This window comes from Quercus suber, unplaced genomic scaffold (genome assembly GCF_002906115.3).
Source record: "Quercus suber isolate HL8 unplaced genomic scaffold, Cork oak 2.0 scaffold_1009, whole genome shotgun sequence".
Classification (NCBI taxonomy): Eukaryota; Viridiplantae; Streptophyta; class Magnoliopsida; order Fagales; family Fagaceae; genus Quercus; species Quercus suber.
The window spans coordinates 52679-68902 of NW_027070422.1; the positions used below are offsets into that span (position 1 = coordinate 52679).

Consider the following 16224-nt stretch of genomic DNA (forward strand, 5'->3'; position numbering starts at 1 on the left):
AAATTTGGTTCCTGAATACTATAGTGTTTTTCTCCTCCTTTTTTCGATCCCCCCTCTTTTCTCCCTCTCCTTCCTTTTATACTCTTTCTCCTTTCCATCCTTATCTTCCACGTGCATGCCAAATAATGGATTTTGAAACTTGTCCCATCAGCATCTCCCATAAGTCTTCGTGTAGTAGCTGTAAGGCTGAAACCTACTGTTCAAGCATCATTTCCACATTAATATAGTCAGGGAGTTAGCTATATAGCATTTAATGCGGAGGTAGCAGCTTCTACCTTGGATATTTTAAGATCCTTCTATGTCTTGAGCTTCCATAGTGCTTATCTGCATCAATTAAGTACTTCTGTGACGTTTCTTCGGATAGCAGATCATCTCTACGAGCCACGGCCTCGGTTAGCCGAGGTGACTCTTATTCTCGGCACAACTCCTTAAGTTGTCATGATCTAAATTGACTTCTTTGTTTGTTAACATGACTCTTTCTGATAACGTTTACCCCTTCTCGGACACATTTCATCCTCGACGTGGGCTTTAGGTCCATTATACAACATGTGTAATGGACCTCTAGGCCCGATACCGCTACAGTAGGAATTATAGAGTGATACTTGCAAGAAAAGAAAGAAACAACAAAAAAACAAAATTAGATAATCATAAATATATTCTAAAAAAAATATAATCCTAAATAAAAACAAAAGAACAATAATAAAAAATAATAAAATTAATATATAGTGACTACTACAGTTTTTTATGCTAAATATTAAATATAACTTACAATGCTTGTAGTTCATAATAAAATTGTAAGAAATTCAAATAAAGGATATATGAAGAAATTTTTTTAATAATAATAATAATAGTTTTAGCAAAAATAATCATACACACAATAATTAGTATTAACTATAATATAACCATATATAATACATACAATATATTAGCGTATAATATTTATAAAGCATATAATTAATTTTCATTTCCCAACCTATAGCCACCCTAAAAACTAAAGAGTCAAGAAACTTAATAAATTTTTATACCAACTAAACTTTAAAGAAAAAGAAACACAAATGTACGATTTATTGTACTAAATAAAAATAATAATAATAATAATAATTGTAGGGTCTAAATTCTTTACGTAAACCTCAAGACAATTAATTTGTAGAGTATGGGTCAAAGAACTAGAATTAGCAAGGGATTTATAACAAAGGATTATCACTCTTTCAACTATTTATTGATCAGTTTCTCATACATTCCATGGTTTGTTTCAAACCCTCTCCCTCTATTATATAATCACTCTCACCCTCATCTCCATCGTCCACGTGCTCCCCATCCATGAACTTGCTCAAGTACCTGTCACGTCAGGCAGCTTCTTTTCGTCTCTGTGTGAGTGGCGGTAGGTTAGGAGGCACTGTTCAAAGGTCTTCTCCACATAAATGCGGCCAGAAAAGCTGTTGTAATGCATTGAATACGGTGGCAGCAGCCTTTCCCTCAGATATTTCCTCATCATAATTGGAATGGAATCAACCCTAATTATCGTTTTCTTAAATTCATACACACATAATATAAAGTATAGTGTAAGTGAAGATGCGTTTTCACAATATCTTTAATATATAAACATTGAGATTAAAAAATAACAATATCTGAAGGTATATTTTTTGCAAACCATCTATATAAAAAATTACAAACTAAGAAAATAATTTTCAATTAAATTAGGGGGCTAAGAAGCTTACTACAATCGCGATATGAAGTGAAGGAATGTAGGTGTAAGGACTTGTTTGAAACTTGTAGCCCACTCTATGGAATGGCTCAAGCCCAAAAAGCCTATGAACAATGAATTTATAGAGTATGGGTTGGAGAACTAGGTTGTAGTTGATCAAATAAACTTTGGAATCAGTCAGACAATAAGAGAATGAAACGGAATAGGATTATATTGAAGAAAAATTATCCTCAGCAAGATCCAAGATGCACTATTCTTTTATATTATCTTCAAATTGGGTTATAAGTTTGGTTCCTGAATACTATAGTGTTTTTTTCCTCCTTTTTTCGATCCCCCCTCTTTTATCCCTCTCCTTCCTTTTATACTCTTTCTCCTTTCCATCCTTATCTTCCACGTGCATGCCAAATGATGGATTTTGATACTTGTCCCATCAGCACCTCCCATAAGTCTTCGTGTAGTAGCTGTAAGGCTGAAACCCACTGTTCAAGCATTATTTCCACATTAATGTAGTCAGGGAGTTAGCTATAAAGCATTTAATGCAGAGGTAGCAGCTTCTTCCTTGGATGTTTTAGGATCCTTCTATGTCTTGAACTTCCATAGTGCTTATTTGCATCAATTAAGTACTTCTGTGACGTTATTTCAGATAGCAGATCATCTCTACGAGCCACAGCCGAGGTCAGCCGAGGTGACTCTTATTCTCGGCACAACTCCTTAAGTCGTCATGATCTAAATTGACTTCTTTCTTTGTTAACATGGTTCCTTCTGATAACGTTTACCCCTTCTCGGACACATTTCATCCTCGGCGTGGGCCTTAGGTCCATTATACAACATGTGTAATGGACCTCTAGGCTCGATACCGCTACAGTAGGAATTATAGAGTGATACTTGCAAGAAAAGAAAGAAAGAACAAAAACACAAAATTAGATAATCATAAATATCTTCTAAAAAAAATATAATCCTAAATAAAAACAAAAGAACAATAATAAAAAATAATAAAATTAATATATAGTGACTACTGCAGTTTTTTATGCTAAATATTAAATATAACTTACAATGCTTGTAGTTCATAATAAAATTGTAAGAAACTCAAATAAAGGATATATGAAGCAAAATTTTTAATAATAATAATAGTTTTAGCAAAAATAATCATACACACAATAATTAGTATTAACTATAGTATAACCATATATAATACATACAATATATTAGTGTATAATATTTATAAAGCATATAATTAATTTTCATTTCCCAACCTATAGCCACCCTAAAAAGTAAAGAGTCAAGAAACTTAATAAATTTTTATACCAATTAAACTTTAAAGAAAAAGAAACACAAATGTACGATTTATTGTACTAAATAAAAATAATAATAATAATACACATACATATCTTTATTATAAACCAATAAACATATTATGCAATATATTTTGTCCAAGTAATAAATGTAACAATTGATAATAACAAAGTAAAATTGATTATAAAAAGATCACAATAATACAATTTATTACAATTTTTGTGGTCATATAATAATAACAATAAATAATATTAAATAATTTCAAAATTAACAAAACACGCACATAAATTTAGTTAGAGAGTCGAGATGCTTACCACAATTGTGATACAAACTGAAAGAGTGAGAATTATAGAGTGATACTTGCAACAACAACAACAACAACAAAAACACACAATCAGATAATAATAAATAAACACAAAATAACAACAATACTGAAAAGTTTATGTGAATCAGTTTGACCCTTAAAAGAGTTTAAGATATTGTATTTATAATGATATCAACAAGATACTTGAGATTTTCTATACAATGCAATTTTCTGCAACGAGTGAAAATAAAGTATTCCTAGCACAAAAGCATAATCTGTTTTTTTTTTTTTTTTTTTTTTTTTTTTTTTTTTTTTTGGTGAGCCNTTTTTGGAGAAGCACCTAAGTCATAGGCTGATTATAAGTTATCAACTACAAAATAATCAAATTCATGTATGTTGACTATTACAATTTATTATGGTAAATTTCAAATATAACTAAAAATGCTTGTAGTCCTCACCATAAAAAAAAATTCATTAATCTAAAATTTGAATAACAACAACAACAACAACAACAACAACAATTATAATCATAATTATAGTCATAAAAATAATATTAACTACAACAATACATAATATTTTACAATATATTAGCTTCTAATATTTCCAAAGCATATATTTATACAATAATAATAAATCTGTTAATTTCTAGAACTATAAGTTAATATGCATAGCAAAAAAACTCATATTAACCCAAAACTTACAATCCTTAATTGTGCACACTGAAGCAATGTGAAAAATTGAGATGCAATGCTTTAGTGATAGTACCTGACTTTTATATCAAGGAGAGAAATGAAAAGACAAAAAAGAATCCATGACTTAGATTTGTATCAGTAGGTTAGGTTTTATTGGGAATGATCAAAGAATATATTCCAAAGTACTTGGAGAATAAGAATTAGGAGGTAGAGGTGAGGTGATGGACTCCTCCAAATATATTTTTTTTATCCGAACATTCTCTCTTCTCTCTCTCTCTCTCTCTCTCTCTCTCTCTCTTCTCTCTCTCTCTCTCTCCTCTCTCTCTCTCTCCTCTCAATTTCTACCCAAGTTTTCGGCAACTTGGTTGCCACAATTCTCTTTTTTTTTTTTCCTCCCATTTTCAGCAAGTTGGTTGCCACAATTCTTATTTTCTGTCCTCACTCCTCTATAATTTCGGCAACTTGGTTGCCACAATTGGTTTCCTTTCAACCACTCCTCCTTCGGGCACTTCACCTGGCAGCTGGGCAATAATTTTGGGTAGCAAGAATTTTGGTAATGAGATTACCGAAATTCAAACTTTTCTCTCTCGTACTTTTTGTTAGAATTTCGGCAATGGTGTTACTGAAATTCACTTTTTTTCCTCAATTTTCCAAAAAACTTTGAACAGTACCCATATTACAAATAAACTCGATTTTCTGCAATATTAAGCCAAAAGACTCATTTTTAAATGTGAAACCCAGATATGTTCTGCAAGTAGCAGCCTTAGAAAACCATATAGAATATGATTCATTACTCAAGTACCAGAACCTTTTAAATCTTCTTCTTCTTCTTCTTCTTCTTCTTCTTATTATTAGCTTTAATGTTATTGTTTTAATCATTAGGCTAATTAAGGAATGATAAGATTTAACACATTGAACTTTCCATGACTATGATTTTTATCTTTGTAATTCTTAAAAAAAATAAAATTCAAAAAACTAATGGAAAAGTAATTGTGGCTGAGGCAAAAGTGAAAAGAAACAGCAAAGACTACCTCAGTGGAATGTGGAACTAGGAAATGGGGATATGAGTTTGAAAGTTAATGGATTCGTTCTTCTTTTTTAAATGATTGGATTTAACTTTTAAGCAATTATTTATCCCCTTTTGGAATTGGGACCTTGTGATTAGTTGGTCACTTGGTTGACACCGTGGTTTTGACTTTTGAAAGGAAAAAAAGGCAATAAAAAAAAGGGAAAATAATAAAATAATCGCTAGAGGAAGGGCTTGAACCTTCGACCTTGTGGTTAACAGCCACACGCTCTAACCAACTGAGCTACTCCAGCTCTGACACACACCCAAATATTAAAATAATTTTTTGTCTATTTGCATAATATTTTTAAATAAAAATTATATATGTCTTTGGAGTTTGGACTTCTTTGAGAAGCTTTTTTTCCTCTCAGTTTATTTAGCTTATTTCACCACATACAGATTTTTAAAATCTCAATTATTTCTTTTATATGGTTGTAATATAGCCTTAGCTTATTTAAGTACATATAGGTTTTCTAAATAAAATTTTATATCTTATTTCACCACATACAAGTTTCGATTAGTGGATCATCAATAAACACTCATGGTATGACACAAGATTTTGATTCTTTTTTTCTTTTTTTTTTAACTCTCCTTCCCATTTGTTTTTGTCTTGCTGACAAGTGTTTCTCACAAGAAGCAGCACAGAACACAGAGGCATTTGCCTCTCTTTCTCTCTCCAAAGAATGCTTGTTTGCTCCACAGCCGCAAGCGTGTGAGTGGGACCTTCTAAATTTTATTTTTATTTTTAATAGGCACACAATATTACGTGTATTTTGTTATAATAACACCATTGAATGCATTCTATATTAATCTTATGGTTCTTTTCTTTTTATTTATTTTTAGATGAAAAAAAGGACTTTTCCGTCTTATTAATATATGATTGGCTGGTTATACTCCTCCTTGAAATCAAAGCCTACAAAGCTTTGCCGAGCTATGTAATGTAAGCTTGTAATCAAGTTGGGGTATTAAAGTGGTTGAATGTATGTTATGATTGAAAAATTATTAGGTATTTTCGGAGTACCATAAATGTGTACTCCCCTTCTCACATAAATAATGGTCCCACTATGAATTTAATTAGTGGGATCCACCATTCATTGAAAGGAGAGAGTAGCATTTATGGTACTCCGAGAGTACACAATAATTTCCCATTATGATTAGCTAGGGTGGATGTGATTAGTATAAGTTTGTCCACTTAGGAGCATGGTTTTGAAACTTGAACCGTTCAAAGAACCATGTAAGAGAGAGATTCAAGATTTTTAAGGTTTGACCGAGGTCAAACTAGAGTTGAACCGTGATGATGTCATAATTAATTTAATAATTATTTAAAATATAAATAAATATATTAAATTAGTAAAAAAATGAAAATTTAACTAAAATAGTTCAATATATATATATAGAAATTTATTTCGAAAATAAACATTTTTCAACCTAAGATTTATGGTGAATTTATTATAGAATTAACATTACTTTAAATATTAATCCAATGCAATAATTTATTGTATAAATATTATAAAAATATTAAGTAAAAATATCATTACGTTAATTTCTAATCTAGAATATCTACATCCAAATTATTTTTACAACAAATTATAGGTTAATTCAAATTTGAACTTATCATTGAGATTACTTTTTTGATCCAACAATGACAACTAATAGCAACCCACCACTTAAAATTTATTGTGAAAATATCGTAGCCATAACCTTTCTCTTTCTAACCCAATACAAATTTAAAATCTTTTTCTTTTTATTCCCTCCATTCACCTGCCACTCTAATGCCAACAACACATCATGTTTGGTCTCATCAGAACATCGACTTTACCTTTTTTATTTTTTATTTTTTATTTATTTCCCTAAGGCCTCCATTTTCCAAAGTTTAATCTACACCACACCTTTTAAAAAAATCTCTACACCAAGTCAAGCTTTTAGGCTACGTTTGTTTTGGGTGTAAAAAGAATTCAGAAAATATTTTACACCACCAGGGGTGTTTAGTTTGGTCGGAAAACTAAGTCAAACGGGAAATCATTTTCATTGACTGTAAAATATGAAGGCCTGAAGTGTAAAATAGATGTGACATCTATTTTAGCTTCAAACCATTTTTAGAAAAAAGAAAAAAAAAAGAAAAAAAAAAAAGAAAAGAAGAATCGAACCAAGAGAGTGAGAGAGAGCCGCCCACCGTCAGAGAGAAAGAGGCTGGTAACCTGAACTTGAGATCGACTCCACCGCCATCTGGGTCGTGCCTCTCACCGCCGATCAAACAAAGCTCGACTCCACCACCGATCTGCCTTGTTTCTTTCTTCCTCCCTCTTCCTCCCTTTGCCACCCATGTCACTGATCTACCCTTTTTCTCTCTAACCATGTCGAGCAAACCACTGCAAGACGAGCGACCCACCATGACCCAGTCGCCTCCGCCACGAGATCTTGCCTCTGCCACCTCTAGATTGAACCCAGTCGTCTCTCTCTCTTCCTTCTTCTCTCAATTTGACAGGATTTGATGAGTTTTTTTTTTTTTGGTTTTGTTTCTTTTGTGTTTATCTATTGAGAAATGATATTATATATTTGTTTGGAAGCTGAGAAAGTGTGAGCAACAAGTAGAAAATGTGTTTTTTTTATAGTATTTTCAAGATCACAACCAAACACTAAAAAATATTTTTCAAAGTATTTTTTAAAATGCCACCAAACACCTTAAAATATTTTCTTTTCTAAAAAATATTTTCACTTGAAAATATTTTACACTTGGAAAATGTTTTACATAGAGCCAAACACAACCTTACTTCTACATATTTTTTCCTTCTTTCGTCTTCTTAACCTTAATTTCTTTTGTCACTCCAACTTCCCAGTTCGTACCGTTTTTTTTTTTAGTTTTCTTAAACCAGTTTACGCAACATCTAGATGGAGTAGAGGCAGGAAAACAAGACAAAGAGAAAGAGAAGAAGATTAAGAAGAAAAGTTCTGGACATATAACAAACGAGAGACAGAGCTAGCAAGAGAGAGATGATGGGATCTCAATATTTTCAACGTTTGACAGCATCTCATAGTGGTTGAAGCTTCAACCATGGTGATAAGGTGCTGTGAGCTTCTAAATTTAAAATTTTTTTTTTTTTAAAGCATTGATCTGAACCGTGAAAACTGTTCACAGTTTTCAAATCCAGGCAGTTCAACCACAGTTTGAATGGTTTCGTGCTTTCTGTGCATAGAACAGTTCTGGTGGTTTAAAGAACTGTGTTAGTGAGAGGTTCCTGATTATCCTGATTGGACCATACGGTTCGGTCTGGGTCTGAAAACCATGCTTAGGAGTCAACTTTAGTGTGCCCCCTTGCCCTTGGGTTAAAGGGCACCCCTACCCGCAAAAAAGAAAAAAAAGAAAAGAAAAAAAAGCCTACAAAGCTCTAACTCACAGCTATTTGGTAAAGAAGATCAATCAAGCTCAAAAACCCTCCACCACTAGTGCCGTTAGCCAAAGCGCTTCCTTTTAGCCAACAAGATTAGGGCAATGAACAAGCCATGAGCCTTCCCTATTGAATTTGATTGCTTGTGGAGATCAAGTATATCTCTAATCACCTTGGCATTTAATGTTGATACCTACCATCAATTGCATTACATTTTATTTAACAAGTGTTGTACTTTGCATTCCATAATAATAGAGAAGTGTTATCTCATGTTTTATTCTATTGTAACGCGTCAAATTATACGTGTCATATTTTAAGGAACTTAAATGCGAAAAAAATAAAAGTATTTATTTAGCATCGTATTTATGTTAAAGTTTAAATTCATATTTATGAGAAACAATTTTTAATGTTCTATAGCCATTTATTCAATGTTCACACCTACCGTCACTCACATTAGATTCTATTTGACAAGTGTTTTACTCTGCAACTCATAATAAGGAGGAGTCTCCTCTCATGTTTTACTTTGTTGTGACACGTCAAAATATACTTGTGTTTTAAGGAGCTTAAATACAAAAAGAAACAAATGTATTTATTTCGCATCATATTTATGAACATTAAATTTTAACGTTCTTTTAACCATTCATTCTTGAGCGACTATTTAAAGATTTGGTAAAGAATAATCCAAGTAAAAAACCCTCTGCAACTATGACAGTTAGCTGAAGTGCTTCCTTTTAGCCTATAATATTAGGGCAATAAGCAAGCCATGAGCCTTCCCTTTTGAATCAAATTGCTGGTGGAGACTTTAGTACCAAATTCATCCCTAATCACCTTAGCATTTAATGTTGATATCTACCATCAATCACATTACATTCTATTTGACAAGTGTTTTACCTTGCAATCCTTAATAAGAGAAGAAAGGAGTGTCCTCTCATGTTTACTCTATTAGTCTGTTGTATAATGTCAAATTATGCTTGTCATGTTTTAAGGAGCTCAAATGCAAAAAGAAATAAACATATTTATTTAGCATTATATTTATGTTAAAGTTTAAGTTCTTATTTGTGAGCATTAAACTTTAATGGTCTTTAGCCGTTCATTTACTGTTCACACCTACCGTTAATCACATTACATTCTATTTGACAAGGGTTTTACTATGCAACCCATAATAAGAGAGGAGTGTCCTCTCATGTTTTACTATGTTTTAACATGTCAAATTATGCGTGTCATGTTTTAAGGAGCTTAAATGCAAAGAGAGATAAATGTATATATCTAGAATTATATTATGTCAAGTTTAAATTCTTGCTTATGAGCATTAAAGTTTAATGTTCTTTTAATCATTCATTCTTTAGCAACTATCTAAAGATTTGGTAAAGAAGATCAATGCAACTCAAAATCCCTCAACAACTACTCAATCAAAGTGCTTCCTTTTAGGGTCTGTTTGGATACCGTTTATTGCTAAAAACTGAAAACACTATATCAAATTAATTTTTAAATGTGTAAATCGTGCCGTGAGACCTAGTTTTTAAATGCAAACGTGCAAGGCAAGCTCAAAAAGGCTATCCAAACTCCACCTTAGCCAACAAAATTAGGTCAATGAACAAGCCACGTGCCTTCCCTTTTGAATCAAATTGCTTATGGAGACTTTACCAATTACATTTCTAATCACATTGGCATTTATTGTTGACGCATACCATCAATCACATTACATACTATTTGATAAAGTGTTTAACACTGCAATCTATAATAAGAGAGGAGTGTCCTATCATCCTTTACTATGTTGTAACATGACAAATTATACATGTCATGTTTTAAGGAGCTTTTTTTTTTTGGGTGAGAAATGAGGGTATCTAGATTCCATTCCAAAACTTTTCAAGTATTTGACTACTCCTGCAGGTGTATATAGTCCACCTGTTTCACACACACCAAGTTATTATAGGAAGGGATCCCTTGGGGGTGACCCTAAGATGCTAGTAAGAGATTTCAAATCTAGAATCTCGTGGATATCATGAAGTCTTAGGAACCACTTATCCTTAAGAGCTTAAAAATGAAAAGAAATAAGTATCATATTTATGTTATAGTTTAAATTCTTATTTATGATTATTAAATTTTAATGTTCTTTAGTCATTTATTATTGGGATACTAATTAAAGATTTTGCTGAAAATATATTAATTCACCATATCTATGGAGTTTACTGTACAAACTTTAATTAGTGGGCTAGTTATTATATGAGAAGTCTAAGCATTACTCTCAAATTATTCATTTATCTTCTTTTAATATATTAACCAATTTATGTTAGACTCTACGTCTCCTACTTAACTAGGATTGGTGATTGAGTAATCATCTTTATCTCAATTGAAGCACCCAATCCATTGATTAGATATAGAGATTTTGAATGCCCTCTCGTATACCTAACTCGATGGAGCTTCTCCATTTATCCCCTCTTATATAAAGCATGTTCCCACTTTCTCCATCTATTATTATATTATAATTGTGGTTGCTGTTTTTTTTTTTTTTTAATTATTATTTTCATAAATCTCAGTTTCGTTTGGTAATTGACTGTGGATGTAATTGTGAATTTTTGTTGCGAATAAAACAGTAAACAATGAAAAAAACGAGTGAAATTTAATAAACAAATAAGGAAACTTGAATGACTTTGGAGGCGTGACAAAATTGTTGCTCTTAGACAAACTTTTCCCACGCACACAAGTTGTGAATGGATTACTTCGAAGACGCAACCAACATTTTTGGGTACTTCAAATAGCAATTTTAGAGAGTCCACATGATTTATTGTGTTTCTAAAATTATCTGATTTTGCAAGAAAAATCAATTTTATGTTAATAATGAGAGTTTAAACAATATATAATATATATATATATATATTGTTACAAATAAAGTGTTATAACTTATAACTGTTAGAAAATTGTTAGAAACAATCACCCAGTGTTCACAAACGTTAAAATATCAAGTAGTGCAATTCTTGACCATTAATTTTGCAAAAACTGCAATTTTGCATAGTCTCACCTAACATTCGATCGACCTAATTTTGAGTGAGATCAATGAAATTGTAACAAAGAAACTTTCGGTTAACATTCACTTAACCCAATGTCCCAAAATATTCCGAAGTTACACAAATGCAGTTTTCTCTTGTTTTATATTATTTCTCTCTCTTATCTTCTATAAAAAGATAATAATACTCTTCCACTATCAAAGTGGGATTAAAATAACATTCTTCTACTACCAAAATGGAATCAAACTTGTGTTACAACCTACTTTGATATACAAAAAATTTAACATTTCCTTATTTTTCTCAATTTCTCAAAAATTAAATTAAAAAAAAAATTGGAGAAGGCAAGCAACCTATAAAGAGGGAATCAAAAGGGAATCCAAGGTATTTTTTTTTCCCTAATATATGGGTATTTAATACGGAGATCATTTACCTTCTAGAAGTGTATACCCTTTATGTGGTAATTTAACATGAATATTCATGCTTTTGCACAATGAATCAAAAGTTTTAATGCATACTAAGTTTGAAACTGATGATACAAATAATCGTCAGTTGACTCCTTCGTGTAGGTCGAATGGACGGTGATATGGGCCTTTTAAATAAAAGACTAAAGGATAGGACTCAAAGCATCAGTGTGGACTAAGAACCCTCCGATGATTAAGTTAGAGAAGAAAATTGAATTAAGAGAGTAGAGTAATATTGTTGAAAAGTGTTTTTGTGTACATTTCTTTTGTGTATTAGGGTTCCTTTTATAGCCTTTCTGTCTTGTAACCATTAGGAACTTATAACTGTGCATTCATTGTATTTGTAATTTTCTAAATCGTTAATAACTGATAATCATGGCTGTTAACTATTAATGAATCGTTGGTCGGTTACAAAATCTTCTATTTGTCTTTAATATCATTATCATCATCCACTATTAATTGGGCGAAAATTTGAGTGGCATATCAGAAAGGATTGAAAAAACTGTTTTACTACCGTCCACCGCACACTCTTAGTGCGATGGTCACTCCACAAATATAAGTGCTTGTGGGGAGTGAGAGGCAAGGGCCGAGGTTTAATTCTCTAGGAGAGTTTTCACACACATATACAATTAGATTATGTGCGCGCCCGATACCGAAACCCGTCAGACTGGGCCTCAAGTTGGGCTCACAACTTACTTGTATGGTGGGTTTGGATTTCCAACACTGGGTCGTTCTTCTCGCTGAGACCTAAGGCCCTTTCTTTTCTTTCCTCGTGGGTCTGGGTCACCTTCTCTTTTTACTCACTCTGTTCTTATACTCTCCATACTGCGCACCATTTTTTCCAACCCCCTTCTTTTCCAAGCTTCCTGCATTTATAGGCCATAGTTTAGTGGAGAGGTCATAATTACTTGCCAACGAGTGCAACCGGCGGTCCACTATTATCGATCGTAAGTGGGTGGTCAGGTAGGAGTGGGAAATTATGAGGGTGGCGTTGGAACTTGGTTCCTGCCTCCACGAAAGTCCTCGGGAGCGGTGGCTCTCCGGGGCGCGGCCGGGTAGGTACAGTGCAGGTCTTCCCGTGAGTCAAATATCTACTCCATGGAAAGGTGTTGCCGAGAAACGATGAAGAAGCAAGGCTCGGGCTTGCAGTACGCGTGGCCCGGGGATGGGCTGCCGGGTATAAGGGGATTGGCCTCATGGGCCATATACCCAGGCCAAGGCCCAAGGCCCAATGTAGGATATGACGCGGGGGCCGTACAGATTATGTTAGAGTAGAATTTCTATTTTGTAAAAAAAAAAAAAAAAACTTGTTTAGAATTTCAATTTATTAACAATGATTTTCTATCTTCAAGTGAAACTCTCTCTTTACCCTTTGCTGATAATAACTCTTTATCATAATCATCATCCACTATTAATTGGCAAAAATTTGAGTGCATATTCAAAACACCAATCGATTTTTGGTGTAGGTGGAAATTAACTCCAGATTTCTTATTTAATCATTGAGACTTTACTAGTTGACTTAACTATAACCCATTTTTTAAAAAATATACATATTCATGCTATTTCATTACATTCTAATTTGGGTGGACATAGTGGGTTATAGTTAGCTTAATTGTAAAATTTTAATAATTGTATAAGAGATCTGGGGTTCAATCTCTACTAAAAAATAAGAGAAGACGTCATATATTAAAACTTTCTTTAAAAAAAAAAAAAAAAATTGGGTGGACAGTCACATTATTTTGTTGCGAAAATGTTTTTGAGAATTTGTTCTGCTCCTACAAAAACGAATTTTAAAAAAGTCACAACCCAATCTCACTCCCACAAAAGAAAAGCGAAAAACGACGCCGTTTATAGTAAAAACTTCCGTTAATTTCCACAAAAGTAATATCTATTTAAACTTGTCTCTCTCTCTCTCTCATTCTTTATCGCCCTGTCTTTCTCTCTCTTTCAAGCAATTACTCATTCTTCATGCTCTTCTATTTGCATATGCTTCCTCTTTAAGCTTTTTCTCGCTCTCTCCCCCATTTCTCAACGCCGGTTCGGTTGCCCTCATCGGAATCCAGCCCTCGTTTCTCGTCGGAAAATCCGTATTCTCACCGCCGCCGATCCGAATCCGCTCCCCAATTGACCTATATATTATACCCATATATTTATTTCTATAGAGAGAGAGAGAGAGAGAGAAAAATCATTTTTTGTTTTTTGTTATTAAGAATTTGATTGATTGCTTTGATTTTTGTAATTTTATCCATGGAGGATGGTATGAGCAGCGATGAGGACTATTACTCCGATCGGGACTCGCTTGATGGCCTCGAGAACGAGGACTCTGAGTTCCACTGTACCCCTCCAAAGGGTCCCACTACGAAGGTTATTTGTTATTATTCGATTTTGTTCTTTTTTGAATATGTGGTTGTCTTTGATGGTTTTGGAGTTTGGAATTTTTGTTTTCTTTTGTGTTTTCTGGGTGTAAAAATTGAATCTTTAAGTGAGTTTTGGTTTGTTTTGTACGGTAATTGCGTGTAATTGTTCTCGTTTTGGATTTTAAGAATTGGGGATTGCTGATTTTTGAACTTAATTGATGGTATTCGTTGTGAATTTGGGTTTTATGTGGGTTAGAGCTTTGGAAATGCTTTGATTTTAGGTTTAATCTTGATGGGTATGTTGGAAAGTAGGAATTTGATCAATTTTGAGTGTAAAAGCAGTTGCCTTTGTTGAATATATCAACTCCAGTGGAAAAATCAAAACCCTTTTATGGAGCAAACATGATTTTTCTAGTTTTATAGATTCTATGCTAGTTTGGATAGTTGGTCACGTATTTTTTTTTTTTTTTGTCTATATTCTATTTTTGTCCACACTTGATTTGGAAATTGACCATTTTTTCTGAACTTTGGTGGGTTTTTTTTTTTTTTTTTTTTAACAGGTAATTACAAAAGAATCTCTTTTGGCTGCTCAGGTAAGGATAACAAATGGTCTTTTGCCTATATTTTGCTCCTTTTTAAAGGTTTTGTGATATTGATGTTTTGAGTTGGGTTGCATTAATGTAGAGGGAGGATTTGCGGAGAGTAATGGACTTGCTATCCCTTAGAGAGCACCATGCCCGGACTTTACTGATTTATTACCGCTGGGATGTCGAAAGGTTGTTTGCGGTGCTTGTAGAAAAAGGGAAAGATTTCTTGTTTGATCAAGCTGGTGTTACAGTGGTGGAGCATCAAGGTCTTGAGTCACCGCTTGGTTCTACAATAATGTGTGATATCTGCATGGACGATGTACCTAGTGGTGAGGCAACAAGAGAGGACTGTGGCCATTGCTTTTGTAACAACTGTAAGCACTCTTCCCTTCATTTGCATTTTCTTGTGCTATGGTGCAGTATACTTTGAAGTAGTAAAGTCCTTATTTCACGTGCTGCATTATTGCATAGGGCATAGCTAGGCTGAGATTGACCCTTAATCACTTTGATGATATAGTTTTAGTGGATGAAACAAGACGGAGAGTTAATGTCAAGTTAGAAACTTGGATAAATCCTTTATAATCGAAAGGATTTTGACTAAGAAGGACTAAACCAGAGTACATGGAATGTATGTTTAGTAAATGTAGAGACACAAATTAAGGGTTCTAAGACTTAGATGGTTAAAAAATACCAAAGAGTGAGTAAATCCCATAATTTCTAAGACTTAGATTGTTAAAGGATACCAAAGATTGAGTAAATCCCATAATTCATAAGTATAGAGAGGGATGCAAATCATAGGATAAGGATAGAGTGGATGAAGTGGAGAAGTGCATCAAGAGTTTTGTGTGATTGTATGGTATTTATTGACCTAAAGGGGAGATTTTATAAGTTTGTTATAAGACAAGTTTTGCTCTATGGTATTGCATGTTGGGCTATTAAGAAGTAGCATTTTCATAAAATGAGTTTAACTGTAATTGAAATGAGAATGTTGAAATGGATAAGTGAGATTCCAAATGAAGAAATTCACTTAAAGACAGGGTTAGCTCCTATTGATGAAAAGACAAGGAAGAGTCACTTGAGATGGTTTGGCTGTGCAGAGAAGAGCAATTAATGAACTAGTGAGGAAAAGTGAGTTGATTCAAGTCAAGGAAGACCTAAAATAACATTAGTAGAAGTAATAAAAAATGACATGTTAATTAAAAAGGTGGTAGATAGTATGATTTTGAATAGAATAGAATGGTGAAAAACAATATATGGCCAACCCCGGTTAGTTTGTTAATTATCCATAGCCAACCCCAAAGTTTTGGGACTAAGACTTGTTTGTTGTATTCTAGATCATTCTCTCTCTCTCTCTCTCTCTCTCTCTCT

General features: G+C 33.1%; 1 protein-coding gene, 1 long non-coding RNA gene and 1 other non-coding gene across 3 annotated transcripts; 1 reads left to right on the plus strand and 2 right to left on the minus strand.

Annotated features, from left to right (window-relative positions):
• Window positions 1-1681: 1681 nt before the first annotated feature.
• Window positions 1682-4211, minus strand: LOC136065539 (uncharacterized). Its single transcript, XR_010627162.1, has 3 exons — window positions 4068-4211; window positions 3313-3357; window positions 1682-2589 (listed from the first exon to the last, which is right to left on the minus strand). It is a non-coding gene; the product is annotated as an uncharacterized LOC136065539 (long non-coding RNA).
• A 1029-nt stretch (window positions 4212-5240) lies between these two features.
• Window positions 5241-5314, minus strand: TRNAN-GUU (transfer RNA asparagine (anticodon GUU)). Its single transcript has one exon. It is a non-coding gene; the product is annotated as a tRNA-Asn (tRNA).
• Window positions 5315-14132: 8818 nt separating this feature from the next.
• LOC136065538 (probable E3 ubiquitin-protein ligase ARI1) lies at window positions 14133-16218 on the plus strand. Its single transcript, XM_065768859.1, has 3 exons — window positions 14133-14276; window positions 14830-14862; window positions 14954-16218. Exons 1-3 carry the CDS (start codon window positions 14160-14162, stop codon window positions 15284-15286), a joined length of 483 nt encoding a protein of 160 aa, XP_065624931.1. The 5' UTR covers window positions 14133-14159; the 3' UTR covers window positions 15287-16218.
• The last annotated feature ends 6 nt before the right edge of the window (window positions 16219-16224 follow it).